The sequence below is a fragment of the Motacilla alba genome, chromosome 11 (assembly GCF_015832195.1).
Source record: "Motacilla alba alba isolate MOTALB_02 chromosome 11, Motacilla_alba_V1.0_pri, whole genome shotgun sequence".
NCBI lineage: Eukaryota > Metazoa > Chordata > Aves > Passeriformes > Motacillidae > Motacilla > Motacilla alba.
The window spans coordinates 14207578-14222956 of record NC_052026.1 but is presented as its reverse complement, the minus strand read 5'-3'; the positions used below and the strand labels follow the sequence as shown (position 1 = coordinate 14222956).

The following is a 15379-nucleotide window of genomic DNA, read 5'->3' as shown; positions in this document are numbered from 1 at the left end:
GTGTGAAATCTAAAGCAACCATAAAACGTGTGATCTGTTTTGGCACAAGACTTGGATAATAAGAGGAGTTAATTGACATAACTGGGTTACTACTCTTTTCTGTTTATTTCCAGGGATATGAACCAGTCACCAAGATCATCTAACAACCAGGTGAGTCAGAGCTGCTCTTCATGATGCTTCATAACTTACCAGGAAAGACCTAAGAGAAAGTTCATCCCAGTTCCTTGAAGTATCATGGGTCGTGCCCTAGCAGGTTGAGAGGGGGCTGTACTTGGACTTGGGATTGCTCAGTGCTGACATGCAGCAGAAAAGGAGCTCTGTGCTCTCCAGACTGAAGATTTCTTTCTCATACTCGCCTCTGCCTGCAGCAGGATAAGCTGTTCCTGTCAAAGAAAGGGTCACAGGGGGATTGGCCTTGATGTGTGTGTCTCCTTGTTCCTTCCCCTTAAGGGTGGGTCCTCACACTCCTTGAACTATTTTGAGCAGTGAAGAGACAGCATGTATGAATTTATACTTTTCCAGTTGTTTGGTGTTCTCAAATAAATGAAAGATCTGAAAAAGTGCTCTGAAGAAGCCTCCTTAGTGTACTGATTGCACGGCTCTTTTGTGAGTGTTTGAGGTCATTGTTTACATTTGTAGGCATCAACACTCTCAGTACCTGGCCAAAAGTGAATAAAATCTATTTTGAAGGACGTGTTGTATCTAAACAGTTGATATTCTAAGCAACCATTTATTAATTCCGTGCAGGAACCTTGTTTTATCAGTTTATTCCTTGGCACAACAGTTCTTGGGAACGGGCATTAAACTGGTCCTGTTTGCTGCACTGTGTGTTACCCTTCACTTCCAGGCACAGAGGTTGACTCAATACTGAGCAGAAAACTCGGGTGACCTCCAGTCCTGTTAGAAATGAATGCTTGTCCTCTCCTCATGTAGGTGACAGCAGAGTTCCAGGATGAGGTGATGTGTATCCTGAGGAGCCAACAGCGGGAGCTCTCCGAGCTGCGGCAGAACCAGATGGAGCTGCTGCAGAGACTCACAGATCACCTCGATGCCATCCAGAGCTCCCTCATGGGCCACATGGAGAGGGTGATCGACTCCCAGCAGGAGCAGGAGCGTATCCTTGTTTGCAAGTGTTGAGTGGAAGGCTGCAGGGCAGACTAGAGGTGTGAGGAAGGCTCAGAAAGGTCAAGGATCATGGGAGCATGGGGCTGTAGTTGCAGTACAATTACCTGGCTGCAGTATAACTATTTCAGTTCCTCTGAGGCCCATCCTCTGGCCAAGAAACTCAGAAACAGAACAGAACTGACACTTTCTCTGTGCCACTAAATCTTAGTTACCCATTAAAGCCATAAGTGCTGCAGTGCTGGTACAGACCAGAGGTGCACTTGGTACATTATCCCACCTCAGGCAGTGGCCAGTTGCACAAGAGTAATTATGGGCTGATCCTTTCCTCCTTAAGGCAAGTCAGTACTTGCACCAGAAACAGCATCTGGCTGCAATAATTTATAGCTGAATATAAAATTACCTTGTTTGTCAACTTTTATTCATATGGTGGTCTACAGGTCCCTTATCTGTTGTCTGAGAAGTATTTTCTTTTGCTGCTTTCAAACCTGATATCCAGTTAGTTGTATTGTATTATGAGTCACTGTTTCCTGTGTGCATTTGCTGCATTATGTTCCTCAAATTGATCAGTTCCAGCCTTTGTCATGTCTGAAACCACTCTTAACTTCTATGACAATGGCTTTCTCTATTAATTAGTCTCAGATTTTCTTTTTTTGGCCATCAGTCTGATATTCACAGATAATTTAGATACCTTTCTACTGAATTTCAGTGTCTAGAGCTATATTGTAATACCAGAATAATTTTTCCTATCTCTACAACTTTATGCATGGACTGAATTTTGTCAGCAGCTGAATTGTCATTTCATTGTTTGCTTTGTTGGAGTTTGAGGTGTTAGTTTGTTTAAGATGTGTTTGTATGTTGGGTCCTTCAGAGAGGTTGCTTGTTCCATGAGGTATGAGTAGCCTGAAGCCTGAATTTGCTCCCATCACTGTATCACTTATGTCCACTAATTCCTTCCTATAGAAACATTTTTACCAACTTGCTGTTTATGGATATTGGACTTGATGGTTTTTGGTGTCCTGGTTTTGGCTCAGATGGAGTTAATTTTCTTCACAGCAGCTTATGTGTGTTATGGTTTGGATTTGTGACCAAAACAGTGCTGATAACACACTGATGTTTTTGCTGGTTTTGCTTTTTCTAGTCCCTGTCAAGGCCTTCTCTGTTTCTCACACTGCTGCACCAGGCAGAGGCTGGGGCTGGTCAAAAGTTGGGAGGAGACAGAGCCAGGACAGCTGACCCCCAGTGACCAAGAGGGTGCCTCACACTGTGTGACACTGTGCTCAGCAGTAAGGGCTGGGGCAAAGGAGGAGGAAGAGGGAACCCTTGGATTGATGGTGTTTGTCCTCCCCAGCCACTGTTAGGTGTGAGGGAGCCCTGCTTTCCTGGGAATGGCTGAACACCTGCTCACTGATGGGAAGTAGTAAATGAATTCCTTATTTGATTTGGTTAGCACGTGCAGCGTTTCCTTTACCTCTTAAGCTGTCTTTACCTCAAACCTGTGAGCTTGCTCACTTTTACCCTGCCAGCTCTATCCCACATCCTGCTGCAGAGGAGTGAGTGAGTGAGTGGCTGGCTGGGGCTGAGCTGCTAATGGGGCAGCCGAGTTAACCACAGTGTGTAGGAAACAGTACTGTCCAACTTACTTTAGCTGTTTGACTTTCCTATCTTGCCTTCCAAAGCTCTTTTCTGACCTTGATCAATTGTTTAAGAGTACCCTGTTTCAGGAACACAGCAGTTATGTTATCAGGCCACTCTTTCACCAGAGCTGCACATTTGCTCTCCCTGAGCCTCTGGAGGTGAGGCTACTATCCATCTTTGTGGACAGGAGTGTTGTGGGCAGGCAGGAAATCTGTTGTTGTGCTCCTTAACCCCAACTCCCATTAGAGAGAAGACTGGACCGGGCGCTGCTGGAAGGGCAGCAGCGCAATGGGCAGCTCCAGGAGCACCTGTCCCAGCAGCTGTCCCAGTCCCTGTCCACAGCCGTGTGTGCCCGTCTGGAGAGGACCATCCGCGAGGAGATGAAGAAGACAGTGCCCCAGTGTGAGTGTGCCTGCCTGAGGCTGGGAGGTGGATCCCTGCAGGTAGCTCCATTGGGATCAAAAGCACACTGGGGAAGTGCACTGGATGAAGCAGGAGTTAGGTTGTGTGAGCACCAGTCTGTCTGCACAGCAGGCTGCTGTGGGCCCCACTGTAATCTGAGAAGAAGTGGTTTAGAAGCAGTATGAGGCTACCAGAGGGAATGCCTTCCCAGAGGGTGTGGTCCGACCTTCCATAATAATGTCTAAAGCCTTTGGAGTCTGTTCAGTGGAGGAAGGTGAACGAGGCTGATGAATTTGGAAATGCTGGGACTTGGCTGGAGCAAGCTTGAAGTTGTCTTTGCCCTTTCTCGATGCACTGGCACCATGCATGTAAGGAAATGGTCCAAAAACTGCTGGTGGCAAAGCCTGCAGCCAGTATCTGCCTAAGGCAGGGCTACCTTCTATTCTGGATCAGGTCAGCTGTGACTATGTCACACCAACACTTTTGTGGTGTTTTTTGTAACACCACAAAAACTCAAAGCTGGAGGTTCCACAACTTCTGGTGACTTCCAGAGCTGTACCACCTTCCTAGCAAAGACTTTCCTCAAATGTCCAACCTTAGTTTCCCAAGCACAGTTTGTGATCATTGTCCCTTGCTGTGTCATATCCAAGAATCATTTGATTCCATTTTCTTTTCTAGGCTTTAAAGTGTGACTTTAGGCTTAAAACTGCATTTTTGTCCTGTTTTTGTTATGCCTAGGCATTTCCAAGAGCATGGACCCTACTGTCAGCCAGCTCAGTAATACTATTGCTACCAAGCTCACTGCTGTGGAGGGGACACTGAAAGAGAATATTACCAAGCTAGTGAAATCAAAGGTAAGGAGTACCAGAGTAGCTTTTCTTGGGCACACTGAGTTGTCACCTGCCTGAGTAGCAATTTCTTATGCCTTTTCCCCTCACCTCTGTCTCTAGGTAATGCCACTTTAGCTGCCAGTAGTCAAAGCTTGTTCATGGTCTCATTGGGAGGATAAGCTCTTTGTATTCTCCCCTGCCCACTTTGTCTCATTAACACTATTTTCATTTACCAAGTTGCTCATTTTCTACTAGAGTAGAAATTCTCACCACAGCAGTGATTTTTAGGGCCAGCTCAGTCAAGTGGCAAACATTTGACTGGCTGTATTCTGTTCTCCACATCTACATTATTTAGGGGGCACAAGCTGCTTACTTACCTTGGCAGGGAATTACGGTTTTTTGGGAAGGAAGGAGGAGAAGGGGAAAGGAGCTGTGCCTGACTGTGCCACCTTCCCTTGCTCTACAGCAGAAGTACAGAGAAGTGGTGCTGGTTTTGAGCAGCCCCTGGGCAAGCAGAGGTTCTGCCTGCTGGAGTCACAGTGCAGCCTGGCCGGTGGGAAGAGCCAAGGGAGCAGCCTTGGACACTGGGCTGTCCTTACCTGGTGTGGGTGTGTTGCAGGGCCCTGGTGTTTGCTCACACCCTTAGTCCTGGAGCAGGCTGTAGTTAATTTTCTGGAATCTTCTCTGTGTGCTTGTAAGAACCTTACAGACAGTGTTGTGAGGGCCACAGCTGACACTCTGCAGGGACCCATCCAGTCAGCCTACAGGGAGGCCTTCCAGAGCGTCGTGCTGCCAGCCTTTGAGAAGAGCTGCCAGTCCATGTTCCAGCAAATCAATGACACCTTCAAGCAGGGCACACAGGAATGTGAGTAGGTTCTCTTCAGCTGTTCTTTGCACTATTTGCATTAATGGCTGGCAACACGTCTGCCTTATGTTTTTGCCTTTCAGAGTTTCACTGGTGAGTGTTTAACCTCTTAGCCCATCCATGTGTTCTGTTTTATACTTGGGAAGCAGAGGTGGGGAGGATTTTGTGGGTGGTGCTATAAGAGTACAGATTCTCTTCTGGTCTTTGTAGCCCACATAGCAAAACACTCAGCTGTGTTCTGGGAATCTGTGACTTCATCTCTTGAGTAGGAAAAGCCCAGCTGCAGGATTATCCCCTCCTGGTGTCAGGAACACGATGAATGGAGAGGGTAGTCCTGCACCTAGACCCTTCTCTCAGAGGGGTAATAGATTGGAGAAGGTTTAAAGAAGGGTACCAGGATGGCCAGAGGTTAAATAGTGGCTGAACAGTGTGGACATAGGCTGAAATAGAGCATACCCTTAAGTAAGGAAAACTATACACTGATGCACTGCAGAAGATCATTCCTGTTCTCAGGCTTGAGATGCAGATCCTTGGCCTTTGGGGAGGCTGCACAGGTATTACTCTGCAGAGCTGGTTTCTGAGAGGGCCTGAATGGGCAGTGGGCAGTGCTAGCACAGTGACTTCTGTTGGGATAGATCTGCAGGGTGTCTCCAGCTGCTGTTTATTCTGCACCCTTCCTCTTCCGCATAAGTCTCCCACAAATACGAGAGCTTACGTTCTTCTCCCTTTTGATCAGGCCAGTTCCTAAGATACTTTAAAATACAGGTTTTAAATCTTTGTAGACCTGATTTCTTTCTTGTCAGAAAAGTTTCCCCTCTTTCTTCATGAGCATTGAACTAAAGCAGAACACAATTCACACCACATATGAAATAAAACACCCTCACTCCTGTCTTTACGTCCCCTGATCAAGGAGTGCCTGTAGAAGCCTGTTGTAGGAGAGCTGGTGGGTTTGTGGTTGTGTTTTGTGATGGGAAGACTGAAAGATGGGTTTCTAGTTTGATATAATACAGCCCACATCAAGGCTTGTGCTCTCCTCTGTGCTCATACACAGGCTCAGCAGTTGCTTCTGCTGGAGAACAGAGCCTGGCAGCTGGATTTCTGCCCTGATCATCTCCACAGGTGCAGGTGGCACAAACGTCTCTCTCTCTGCTCGTTGCAGATATCCAGCAGCTGGAGGCTCACTTGAAGAACAAGAAGGTACGAGAGCAGGAGGTGCGGGACCCGCTGCTGAGCCAGCTGCGGCAGCTCATCAGCACCTTCCAGAGCACCACGGAGCAGCTGGCGTCCTCCATCGCGGCCAGCGTCCATGCCGAGGTGCAGCACCAGCTGCACGTCATCGTGGGCAAGTAAGTTGGCAGCCGGGCTTGTGGAAAGAGGTGTCACTGAGATCTGCGTGCAAGCCAGGAGTGCTGTAGGGCTGCTTGTTGGCCTTGCACCATGGCAAAGCCAGTGGGCTGGTGGCTGTTGCCCACAGAAGGTTTCCCAGCTGTATTGGGAAGCTCAGGGCCTGCTTTTCTCCAGGTCCCACGTGCACAGTGGAGAACAGAAGGATCTAAGGCACCACTAAGCAGACTCAAATCTGAGTACTTCCTGAAGATCCTTTCAGAGGAGTATTTTCTTTACTCAATGTCCTCAGGCATACAGTTTCTACAGGCTACTCTCCCCGCAGCTGCTCTGCAGCAGTTTGTGCTTTCAGGGTGGGGTCCCAGCAGTGCCTCCAGCACATTCACACCATGAGGCGGTGGCAGATTGCCAGGCATTGGGATTGGCTGGTGGTCACCTGCATGGCAGGACAACCCTGTCTATTTTAAGCCACTAGAACATGTCAAAACACACTGGGGTCTTCCGTGCAGGCCAGAGTTGGCAGGAAGGCCACCAGACTAAATCCTGGTCTTGTTGCATGGGCTGTTCTTGTTCCCAAGGAAGCCCTGCTTTTCTGCCTGTGGTAGAGCAGGTTTGATGCTTTGTACCCTTTGTGAGAGGGGAGAATCCAGCCCTTGAGGGAAAAGGTTTCACACAGAGCAGCAGTCTGCACTGTGAAATCCTCTTCTGTGGAGAAGTCACAGGCACAGTGTAAGTGTGTTCTCATTCTAAAGGTGTCATCTGCACACGAGGAGCTGCATCTGACAGATCTCCTGTAGGCAGCTGGCCCCATTTGGGGATAACCCCACAGCTTGGTTGCCTTGCTTGTAAGCCAGAGACATTAAAGATTTAAAACACTGTTTGATGAGAGACTTAGTTCCCTGAAATGTCACTTTCCTGCACAGAATCCCAGCGTCTTCCAGGTGCACTCTGGGATGTTGTGGTGTTGGCCACAGAGTTGCCTGTGCCTCAGATCTGTTTGTGTGAACCCTTAGGGAGCCCCACTACAAAAGGCAAGCCAGCCTGTGTTTTCTCACTGGTATAAGCTTTGTGCAGTGTTATCCCTGGGCTCTTCATTCTCAGAGGTGCCCATGGGTTCTGTTTTGGTTTTTTCAGCATGCAGGAGTCTATTTTGGCCCAGGTGCAGAGAGTCATTAAAGGAGAAGTGAGCCTGGCTATGAAGGAGCAGCAGGCAGCTGTCACCTCGAGCATCGTCCAGGCAATGCGCTCGGCAGCCGGGACACCCATCCCCTCCACTCACATGGATTTCCAGTCCCAGCAGACTCACATCCTTCAGCTGCTCCAGCAGGGACACCTCAACCAAGCTTTCCAGCAGGTACCTAGTTTTCCTGGTAGTCACCCCCTGCTTGTTGGGAGCTGAGAAGGAAAAAAAGCTCCTTGGGGTGGGCACATAGTCTCACAACAGCTTACACAGGAGTTGACTGAAACGACTTGTGGCAGTGGAGTGCTTGAGGGGTGCAGTTGTTGTCATGCAGGTGGAGTCAGAGCCATGCAGGTTCCATGATTTGGCAGCAGTTAAGTTCCTTCGTCCCTGCCCATGTCCTGTCAGGACAGTGTCAGTGCTGCAGTAACCCAGCGTGTTCTGCCATCGGCGCTGACGCGTGGCACACCTCTGAAGAGCAACAGCTTCATGAGCCTCTCCAGGCAGATCTACCAGCTGGGGCCTGACCTTGCCTTTGGCTTTGAACATGCAGGCAGATCCCTTTGAGCTGCTGCAAACTCTTCTGGGAACGATAGCACTGCTGGCCCTGCTCCATGCTGCTGACAGTAACCTGCTCCCCTCTGTGTGGTTGTGCTCTGTTCAGCTTGGAACAGACACAGGTGTCCTCAGAGCACAGAACTGGAGCCTAAAGATGGCCCTGCTGGCCTGTACAGCAGAGGTGCAGAGATTTTTGCTCCCAGAGGAGGCTGTTTAGCCACTGAGCTGTCACTCTGTCCTGTGTCACTCACCTGCCTGTTGGTTCCTGTGCATTTCTACCTGTGTCTTCCTTGCAGGCTCTAACAGCAGCTGATCTCAACCTGGTTCTCTATGTCTGTGAGACTGTGGATACTCAGCAAGTATTTGGACAGCATCCATGCCCACTGTCCCAGCCTGTGCTGCTCTCCCTCATTCAGCAGCTCTCCTCAGATCTGGGCACTCGTACAGAACTGAAGTTGAGGTGAGTATGACCAGAGAACTAGGTCCTGTTCTTAGCCCTGCCTTTAAATTCAGTGCCTAGAAGTGGAAGGTAGAACTTTGACAAAAGTTGGAGTTTCTGTAGCCTGTTACTGGCATGTTTAAAGCCAGTGGTAATTCAGAAAAATATGTCAGCATTGCCACAGAAAGCTTTGCTGCCCTGAGGTAGTAGTGGAAGGAGTACCCAGCAGTAGGTGCTGGTACCTCTGGAATTGTAACCTGTAAATATTTGCAGCCTGTGCAGCAATCCCCATTCCCCAAGGAACTGTTTCCTTGTGGAGGCAAAAGAAGGGATAGTGCCATGTTCCCTGGACAGTACAATATCCAGGGCAAGTTTGCTCTGTCCTCAACTCTTAACCCATCACTGGACTTTGTGTCAGCAGTTTCTTGTCGTGACTGTCAGAAAGGCTCAGTGGGAGGCTGCAGCAGGAGCTACTGTATAATTTCTGGTAGATGTTCCAAGCAAAGCCTGTGTGACAGAATAGTGACTGTACTGATACTTGCCATGAACATTTTTAGTGTCTGAGTCAAAACCCTGCTATCTGCCCTTAAAAGCTAAATTGTTAAGGTACCTACAGGTTTTGACTATGACTGGTATGGAAAAATTACTTAAATTGAGTTTTTAATTCAATAAGGATAAGCAAGCTAGAAAAACTGAAAAGAGCTTGAAGTTAGAGTCTGGTAACTGTGGTTAAAGCTGCTGCAGTAAAATTTAAACCAGACTGGTTTGGGAAACCTGCAGTGACCACGTTGCCTTAGGATGTGGTTTAAAAGGCGATGGTTCATCACTGAACTTCAGTGTCTTGTTGGTAAAAGTCTTGATCTTATTCCAACCCTTCCTGGATGGATTTTATTGTAAGCCTACACAAACTGAGCCTCACTGCTGAGGGGTTTTACTGTCTAATGAGTGACTAATTCTGTTTAGAGGTGTTTAAGAAAATATCTACTGAGAGTCACCTCCAGCACTGAGGGGAGTTCTCACTGGCTGTTTCCTCTGCCTTGGTTCCAGCAGCCAGGTTGTGGGGCAGGTGGGCAGGCTGGGAGCTGTAGGCTGACCTCACATGTTTAGGAAGGGATAGGTGGACTCTGCTGTGAGTCAGGAACATTTATTTCGTGACAAACTCTGATACTGCAGAGTTTGGATGGAGCGGGGAACAAAACTGCAGCTTCAGTGCTAACATGAACTGGATCACATTAGGCTTGGTCCTAACCTTGCTCTCTCTCCTTCAGCTACTTGGAGGATGCGGTGATGCACCTTGACCAAAGCGACCCCATCACCCGAGACCACATGGGGTCAGTCATGAACCAGGTGCGGCAAAAGCTCTTCCAGTTCCTCCAGGTGGAACCCCACAACCCTCTGAGCAAGCCTGCGCGTCGCCTCATGATCATGCTCCAGGGCCTGGTCACCCCTGGCATGACCTAGGAGGACCTGGCTGCCTGGTGGGCTGCTCCACAGAAGCCCCCCCAGCAGATCTGTAGTTCCTAACGGCGCCTGGCTGGTGTTCAGAGCTCTCGCCAGAAAATCTATCAGCGCGTGTGTGATGTCTCTAAGGCGAACACCATCTGTGTATAGTTCCAAATAGTCACTGAACATTCACTTGGCTTATTTTTCCTAAATAGCCTCTTTTTTGAGAGTTAAATCTCTTCTTCACCTGCCCATCCGTCCCCAAGGCTGGCTGGCAGTCCATGTCTCGTGCAGCAGAAGCCGATGGATTCCTCACCCCGTCAAAAGTTTGGATCTGCTGCTGTCAGCACGGGAGCAGCGAGGTGTGCGCTGAGCCCAGGGGCTGCCGGCTCCTCGCTGACCACAAACCTGTACCCACACCTTAGGGAAGGGCTCAAACTCCTCCTCCCTGGCGGGCTGTAGGCACAGGGAGGAGGTCAGCTGAGCGAGAAGGTTAGATAGAATTCATTAATTAGTTAGTTACTCTGAGGTTTGTTAATTCCAGATCCACAGTGGAGTGCCTGGCCCACCTGGCCCAGTGAGGCAGGTTTGGGCAGGGGGTGACACCTCTGGAGTGCCCCGGGGAGGGGCTCGGGGTCAGCGTGCTGAGGCAGCAGCAAACTGCAAGAGCCCCGGGGGGCCACCGGTTCTGTTGTGCATTGGAGCATGTCCATGTTTCAGACATTAGTTTTGATTTTACACCGAGGTTTTTCTTTTTATCTAAATTTTCAAGTTTTGGGGGGTTTTGTTGTTCTTTTTTTTTTCTTTTTTGGTTTTTTTTTTTTTTTTTTTTTGGGAAATAACATTGAGAACAATTCAATAAAAAAAACTTTTGGAGAAAAAAGATGTGGAGACCTTCTTCTGTTGTGTGATGGAGGGAAGACGGAGGGGTCTTTTAGGATATCAAACTATCTCCAGGCTGGAGCCTGAGTTGATGGGCCACTGTCACCTCTCTCTTTCCAGATTTTTTCCTGAGCTCAAGATTTCCTGTGTGAGTCCAGCGGGGCAGAGAGGTCTCTGCTTCCTGGGAAAGGCAGGAGCTGATGGTGGGCTACTGGCTGTGGGAAGGGGACATTAATTCCCCTTTTCACTACAAAAATGTTTCTGGCTGCTCCTCCTTCCTGGAGAAGAGAAGGCTCTGGGAAGACCTTTCAGCACCTTCCCAATGCATACAGGAGCTCCAATAGAGCTGGAGAAGGGCTTTGGACCAGGGTTCAGAGTGACCTGCAAGGGTGAATGGCTTCACACTGTCAGAGGGCAGGATTAGATTGGATATTAGGAAAAACTTCTTCCCTGTGAGGACAGTGGGCTGCAGGTTGCCCAGAGAAGCCGTGGATGCCCCATCCCTGGAAGTGTTCACAAGCCCGGGTTGCACAGGGCTGGAAGCTGTCCCTGCCGGCTTGGAACGAGATGGTGCGGTGCCGTCCCACCCAAACCCTTCTGTGATTCCGTGACCGGCACGGGCCGGGGCGCGGCCCCTGGGGCTCCTCCGCCCTCCCCAGGGCGTGCCGGGGGCTGGGCCGGGGCGGTGCCGGCGGGCCGGGGGCGGGCGGCGGGGCCGGGGCTGCGGCGGCGGCGGGCGCGGAGCACACGGCGGCGGCGGCGCGGGGTCCGCACCATGGGCGGCGGCTGCTGGCGGCTGCTGGGCGTCGTGTGCCCGCTGCTCCTGCACCTCGGTGAGTGCCGCGGGACCGACACCCCGGGCTCTCCCCGCCGGGGCTGGGGGGCGGGCGGGCGGGAGCGGGACCGGCCGCGTCCCGCACCCTCTGTAGCGGCGGGGAGCGGGGTGCCCGGTTGCCCCTCGGCTCAGCGATCCATCCACTCTCGTCCCGCGTCCTGAGACGCCGGGCGAGGAGGAACGCGGCTTCGCGGCGCTGTCCGGGGTGTCTCTGCTCAGGCGGGGACGGTTCCCGAGCTCCGGCTCTCCAGCCCTGTGTGCCCACCCCACGCCCCCGCTGGCTTTCCCTGCTGCCCGCATTCACCGGGGCCGGAGGGCATCCTGATCGCCGGGGGACTGTTACCCGGCGGCTCCTGCGCCTCCCTGGCACCAGCGTGTCCCCTCCAGACTCTCGCTCCTCCGAGCGCCGAGGGAGGATGCGGAGCACGGCGGTACCCAGTGACATCTCTGCTCTGAGGAGAGATGGGGAGCCTGGGATTAACCTGGTCCGGCTGCGCGGACGATGAAGGACAGGGATCACCAAACCCCTGGTGGATTTTAGGCTCGGAGGGTGGGTGACTCCGACTCCCCAGGAGCAGGATGGCTGCACTCGCTCCGGAGCTCGGATGCTCTGCAGCGCCCTGGGAAACTTCCTCCGTGCTTTTCCCTTGGGCTTTCTTCCTGACGGAGCCGGGAGCAGGTTTTTCCCCACGGTTTTGTAGCGGAGCAGCAGAGGCGATTTGCCCTCCTGCTTTCTCCTTCTTTGCTCGCCCTGCCCAGCCTCGTGCCGAGGGAGCTGAGCGAAGGGGAGGACTTGTGCCGGACCTTAGAGGAGCCCAGGAGGTGAAACCTCAGCCTGCAGCAGGGACCAGCCGGCTGAAGGGAGGCATCATCCGGCCCTGCCAGCTGCTGGGTCCTCGGGCTGGTGAGAGGCAGACTTGTTGCCTGGCTGGGTGAAAAGAGGAGCAATGGATCCCACTTTCTCCATTGATACCTGTGATGTTCGTGACCCACGTGTATGGCATCAGCCCGAGGCTTCCCTTGGTGCTGTGCTCAGGGGGTTTTCATTGCGAGCACCGAAAGTGCCCTGTGATCGTGTCAGGCTCGCCCTGGTGTTAGTCTCAACCACAGCCACTTTGCTCAGGACCCCGTTCCAGGGGTGCAGGCGTGGGATGCAAACAGCAAGGCACATGGCTTCCTGGAGACATCCTGTCTGTCTCAGCAGCCACCAGGAAACTTTCAGCTGCTTCTGGGGTCACCTTTCCACAGGGGTCCCCTGCAGGGCTCTCCTCAACTAGAAACCTCCCTGGTGCACAGCCTTGTCACTTCCAAAACTCTGTAACTCCTGTGAATCGGCACAGGGACTTCTGGGGCAGAACTGAGGACGATGCAGGTTTTCTCTGTGACCCAGTCACACGCCGCTCCTTTTGGGCTTTCCAGTCGTGGATGCACTGGCAGTCCTCACGAACACACCCTGTCACCCATTGTCCCATGCCCAGCACAGCGTTTGGCCAGTGCCAGTGGTGAATCGTTTGTGGAGCAGAGCAGGAAATTGGGGCTTCTCAGAATGGAGCAGCCAGACTTGCACTTGTGCCTTTTCCTTTCATACTTTTTCTTCCTCTTTCCCTCCCCCGCTTCCCCTCCCTGTTTTTCCTTTCCCTTTTCTCTTTATCCTTTCCCCTTTCCTCTTCACCTTTCCCCTTCCGTCTTTTTCTTCCCCCTTCCCCTTCCCACCTTTCCTCTTCCCCTCCTTTTCCACTTACCTTTTTCCTTTCCCCTTTCTCCTTCCCCTTCCCCTTTCTCCTCCTCTTTCCCCCTTCCCCTTTGTTTTCCCCTTTCCCCCTCTTTCCCACTGCAGTCCGAGCAGGGACTCCAGCTTGCTGAGCCTTTGCTTTGTTTTTTTCTGTTGTAGTCACAAATTAATCTTTGCTGTCAGGGGATAAAGGCCGGGACAGATGGCTCTGGGGACAGCCGGGGAGGCCCGAGGTGACGCGGCCGGCAGGAGCCCTGTGGCGAATGGCAGCATCGCTGCGCACCGCGTCGGGCTCCCGGGCCAGGAGCGAAGGCTCACTACGAGCGCCCAGGGAGGGGATGGCGGCGCTCCGGGGGGATGTGGAAGCCTCTCACCACATTTCAGAGCCCAGTGTCACCCCCACCCGGTGACACCCTCACGCCACGCTGCCCTGAGCCGGGCCGGCGGCGGCTGTCGGGCTCGGCGGGGGCTCAGCTCGGTCTCTCCTCTCTGTGCCCCGCAGCCGCGAGCCAGGAGCCCGTCAGCATGGCGGGACAGTGCGACACCATCTACAAGGGCTTCGCCGAATGCCTCCTCAGCCTGGGGGAGAGCATGGCCCAGAGCGTCCGGCAGCAGCAGCAGGAGGAGGGCGGCGACGAGGCGCAGGAGCTGGACGCCATCTGCAAGTGAGTGTCCCTGTGGGAGCCGCTGGGACGGCGGGGACACCTGCCACCAGCATCGCCCCGACTCCCGCCCTCCTCCCCAGGTCCTGGGACGACTTCCACACCTGCGCCAGCGAGGTGCTGTCGCGATGCCCCGTGGAAGCGGCCACCGTCTGGGAGTCGCTGCGGCAGGAGTCGCGCAAGATCCAGTTCCAGGGGAACCTGCAGGAGCTGTGCAGCGCCCGGGGCCGCCTGGCCAGCGCCCAGAGCTCGCCGGCCGCTGAGACCAACCAGGCCACGCTGCGGGGCTCGGCCACCGCCCCGCAGCCTCATCTGCTGGTCCTGCTGGCCCTGCCGCTGCTGCTGCCCTGGCTCTAGCCCTGCTCGCCCACGGCGTGCCCAGGTGATGCCGGCTCGGTTCCCCCGGCTGCTGGCCGGTCCCCGCCACGCCCGCCTCCCTCCCGGGCATCCCTCGCGGGGCACGGTCCTCTCCTGCAGCACTTCAGATGGATTTATATTTATATTAAAAGACACTTTTACATTTCTCCTGTCTCTCTGCCATGGGATGCCCCTTGAGCCCCTCCCAAACCCCGTGTTTGCTCCGGGGACCGGAGCGGGGATGCTCCCCGCACCAGTCCCCGGGAAGGGTCAGTGGGAGGGTCTGTGACTCCATTCCCCCAGTGTATTGCCCATGGCCATGCCAGGGAGTCCATGGGACCATGGACAGCCCCAGGAGGGGGCGATTCCCACTGTCCTGGTGCTCCCTGACTGCTGCTTTTCAGGGCTGGGCATAGCAGGTATTCCCTTTAGAGGTGGGTCAAATGTTTTGTTCGTTTTAAAGGTCACTTTAGGAAAACACAGGGTGCAGATTTCTTTGTCTTTTTGGCAGCCAATAGCTCGTCCTCTGATGGGCAAACTCTAGTGAAATTTTCTGATTTCCACTCCTTTTATTTTGGTCTTGTTGTATTCATGGTCATGAAGAAAAGTATGGCTTGCAGGGAAGAGAGTTTTTGTGTTTTTTTGTTTTTTTTTTTATATACCAAGATGACTGAGGTAAAAAAGCTAGGGAACTGGAAATCTCATCCAGGAAACCTGTCAAAGTTAAACCAAGGTGATCTGTGGGCCTTTAACCTGGCTAAACTTGTATCTATCAGTGGAAGATGCTCTAATTCCCATCCCTGTCACTGTTGTGCTGAAAAGTTAGGATATTTTTCCCAGCTACTAAAGCCCAGAGTGCAAACCAGCTCCCCTAGGCCTGGGCTGGTGAGGTGTCCTCCTCACTCTCCCAGGCACAGCCTTCACTCCCCACCCATCACCTAAAGGGCCACTGGAGTTGCAAATGGTCACCCCAGCTGTGGCACAGATCACGGGCTCCTTGCTGGTGTGGCCCCCAGCCCCCAGCAGCAGTCGTGGGTGAATCTGGCTGGCACGTGGGAAACCATCCCACTTGGGAAAGGCAACAAAATCC

At 52.6% G+C, this 15379-nt stretch overlaps 2 protein-coding genes across 2 annotated transcripts in view; both read left to right on the top strand.

Annotated features, from left to right (window-relative positions):
- Nucleotides 1-10667, top strand: part of EDC4 (enhancer of mRNA decapping 4) — a 33481-nt gene extending 22814 nt beyond the window's left edge. The window contains exons 21-29 of the mRNA XM_038148228.1: nucleotides 114-150; nucleotides 934-1114; nucleotides 3007-3162; nucleotides 3901-4016; nucleotides 4692-4857; nucleotides 6017-6203; nucleotides 7336-7555; nucleotides 8236-8399; nucleotides 9647-10667. Of these exons, the coding sequence (XP_038004156.1) occupies nucleotides 114-150; nucleotides 934-1114; nucleotides 3007-3162; nucleotides 3901-4016; nucleotides 4692-4857; nucleotides 6017-6203; nucleotides 7336-7555; nucleotides 8236-8399; nucleotides 9647-9839 (1420 nt within the window). The 3' untranslated portion in view covers nucleotides 9840-10667. The remainder of the gene's footprint in view (nucleotides 1-113; nucleotides 151-933; nucleotides 1115-3006; nucleotides 3163-3900; nucleotides 4017-4691; nucleotides 4858-6016; nucleotides 6204-7335; nucleotides 7556-8235; nucleotides 8400-9646) is intronic.
- Nucleotides 10668-11379: 712 nt separating this feature from the next.
- Nucleotides 11380-14910, top strand: NRN1L (neuritin 1 like). Its single transcript, XM_038148568.1, has 3 exons — nucleotides 11380-11536; nucleotides 13773-13935; nucleotides 14016-14910. The coding sequence occupies exons 1-3, from the start codon at nucleotides 11479-11481 to the stop codon at nucleotides 14287-14289; spliced, it is 495 nt and encodes a 164-aa protein (XP_038004496.1). The 5' UTR covers nucleotides 11380-11478; the 3' UTR covers nucleotides 14290-14910.
- Nucleotides 14911-15379: the final 469 nt, after the last annotated feature.

What these genes read in the sequence shown, in the direction of transcription:
- NRN1L (XM_038148568.1), top strand. Translation starts at nt 11,479, where the DNA reads ATGGGCGGCGGCTGCTGGCGGCTGCTGGGCGTCGTGTGCCCGCTGCTC. An exon ending in CCCGCTGCTCCTGCACCTCG is followed by an intron (nt 11,537 to 13,772) that starts GTGAGTGCCGCG and finishes TGTGCCCCGCAG; the next exon opens with CCGCGAGCCAGGAGCCCGTC. An exon ending in GAGCTGGACGCCATCTGCAA is followed by an intron (nt 13,936 to 14,015) that starts GTGAGTGTCCCT and finishes CCTCCTCCCCAG; the next exon opens with GTCCTGGGACGACTTCCACA.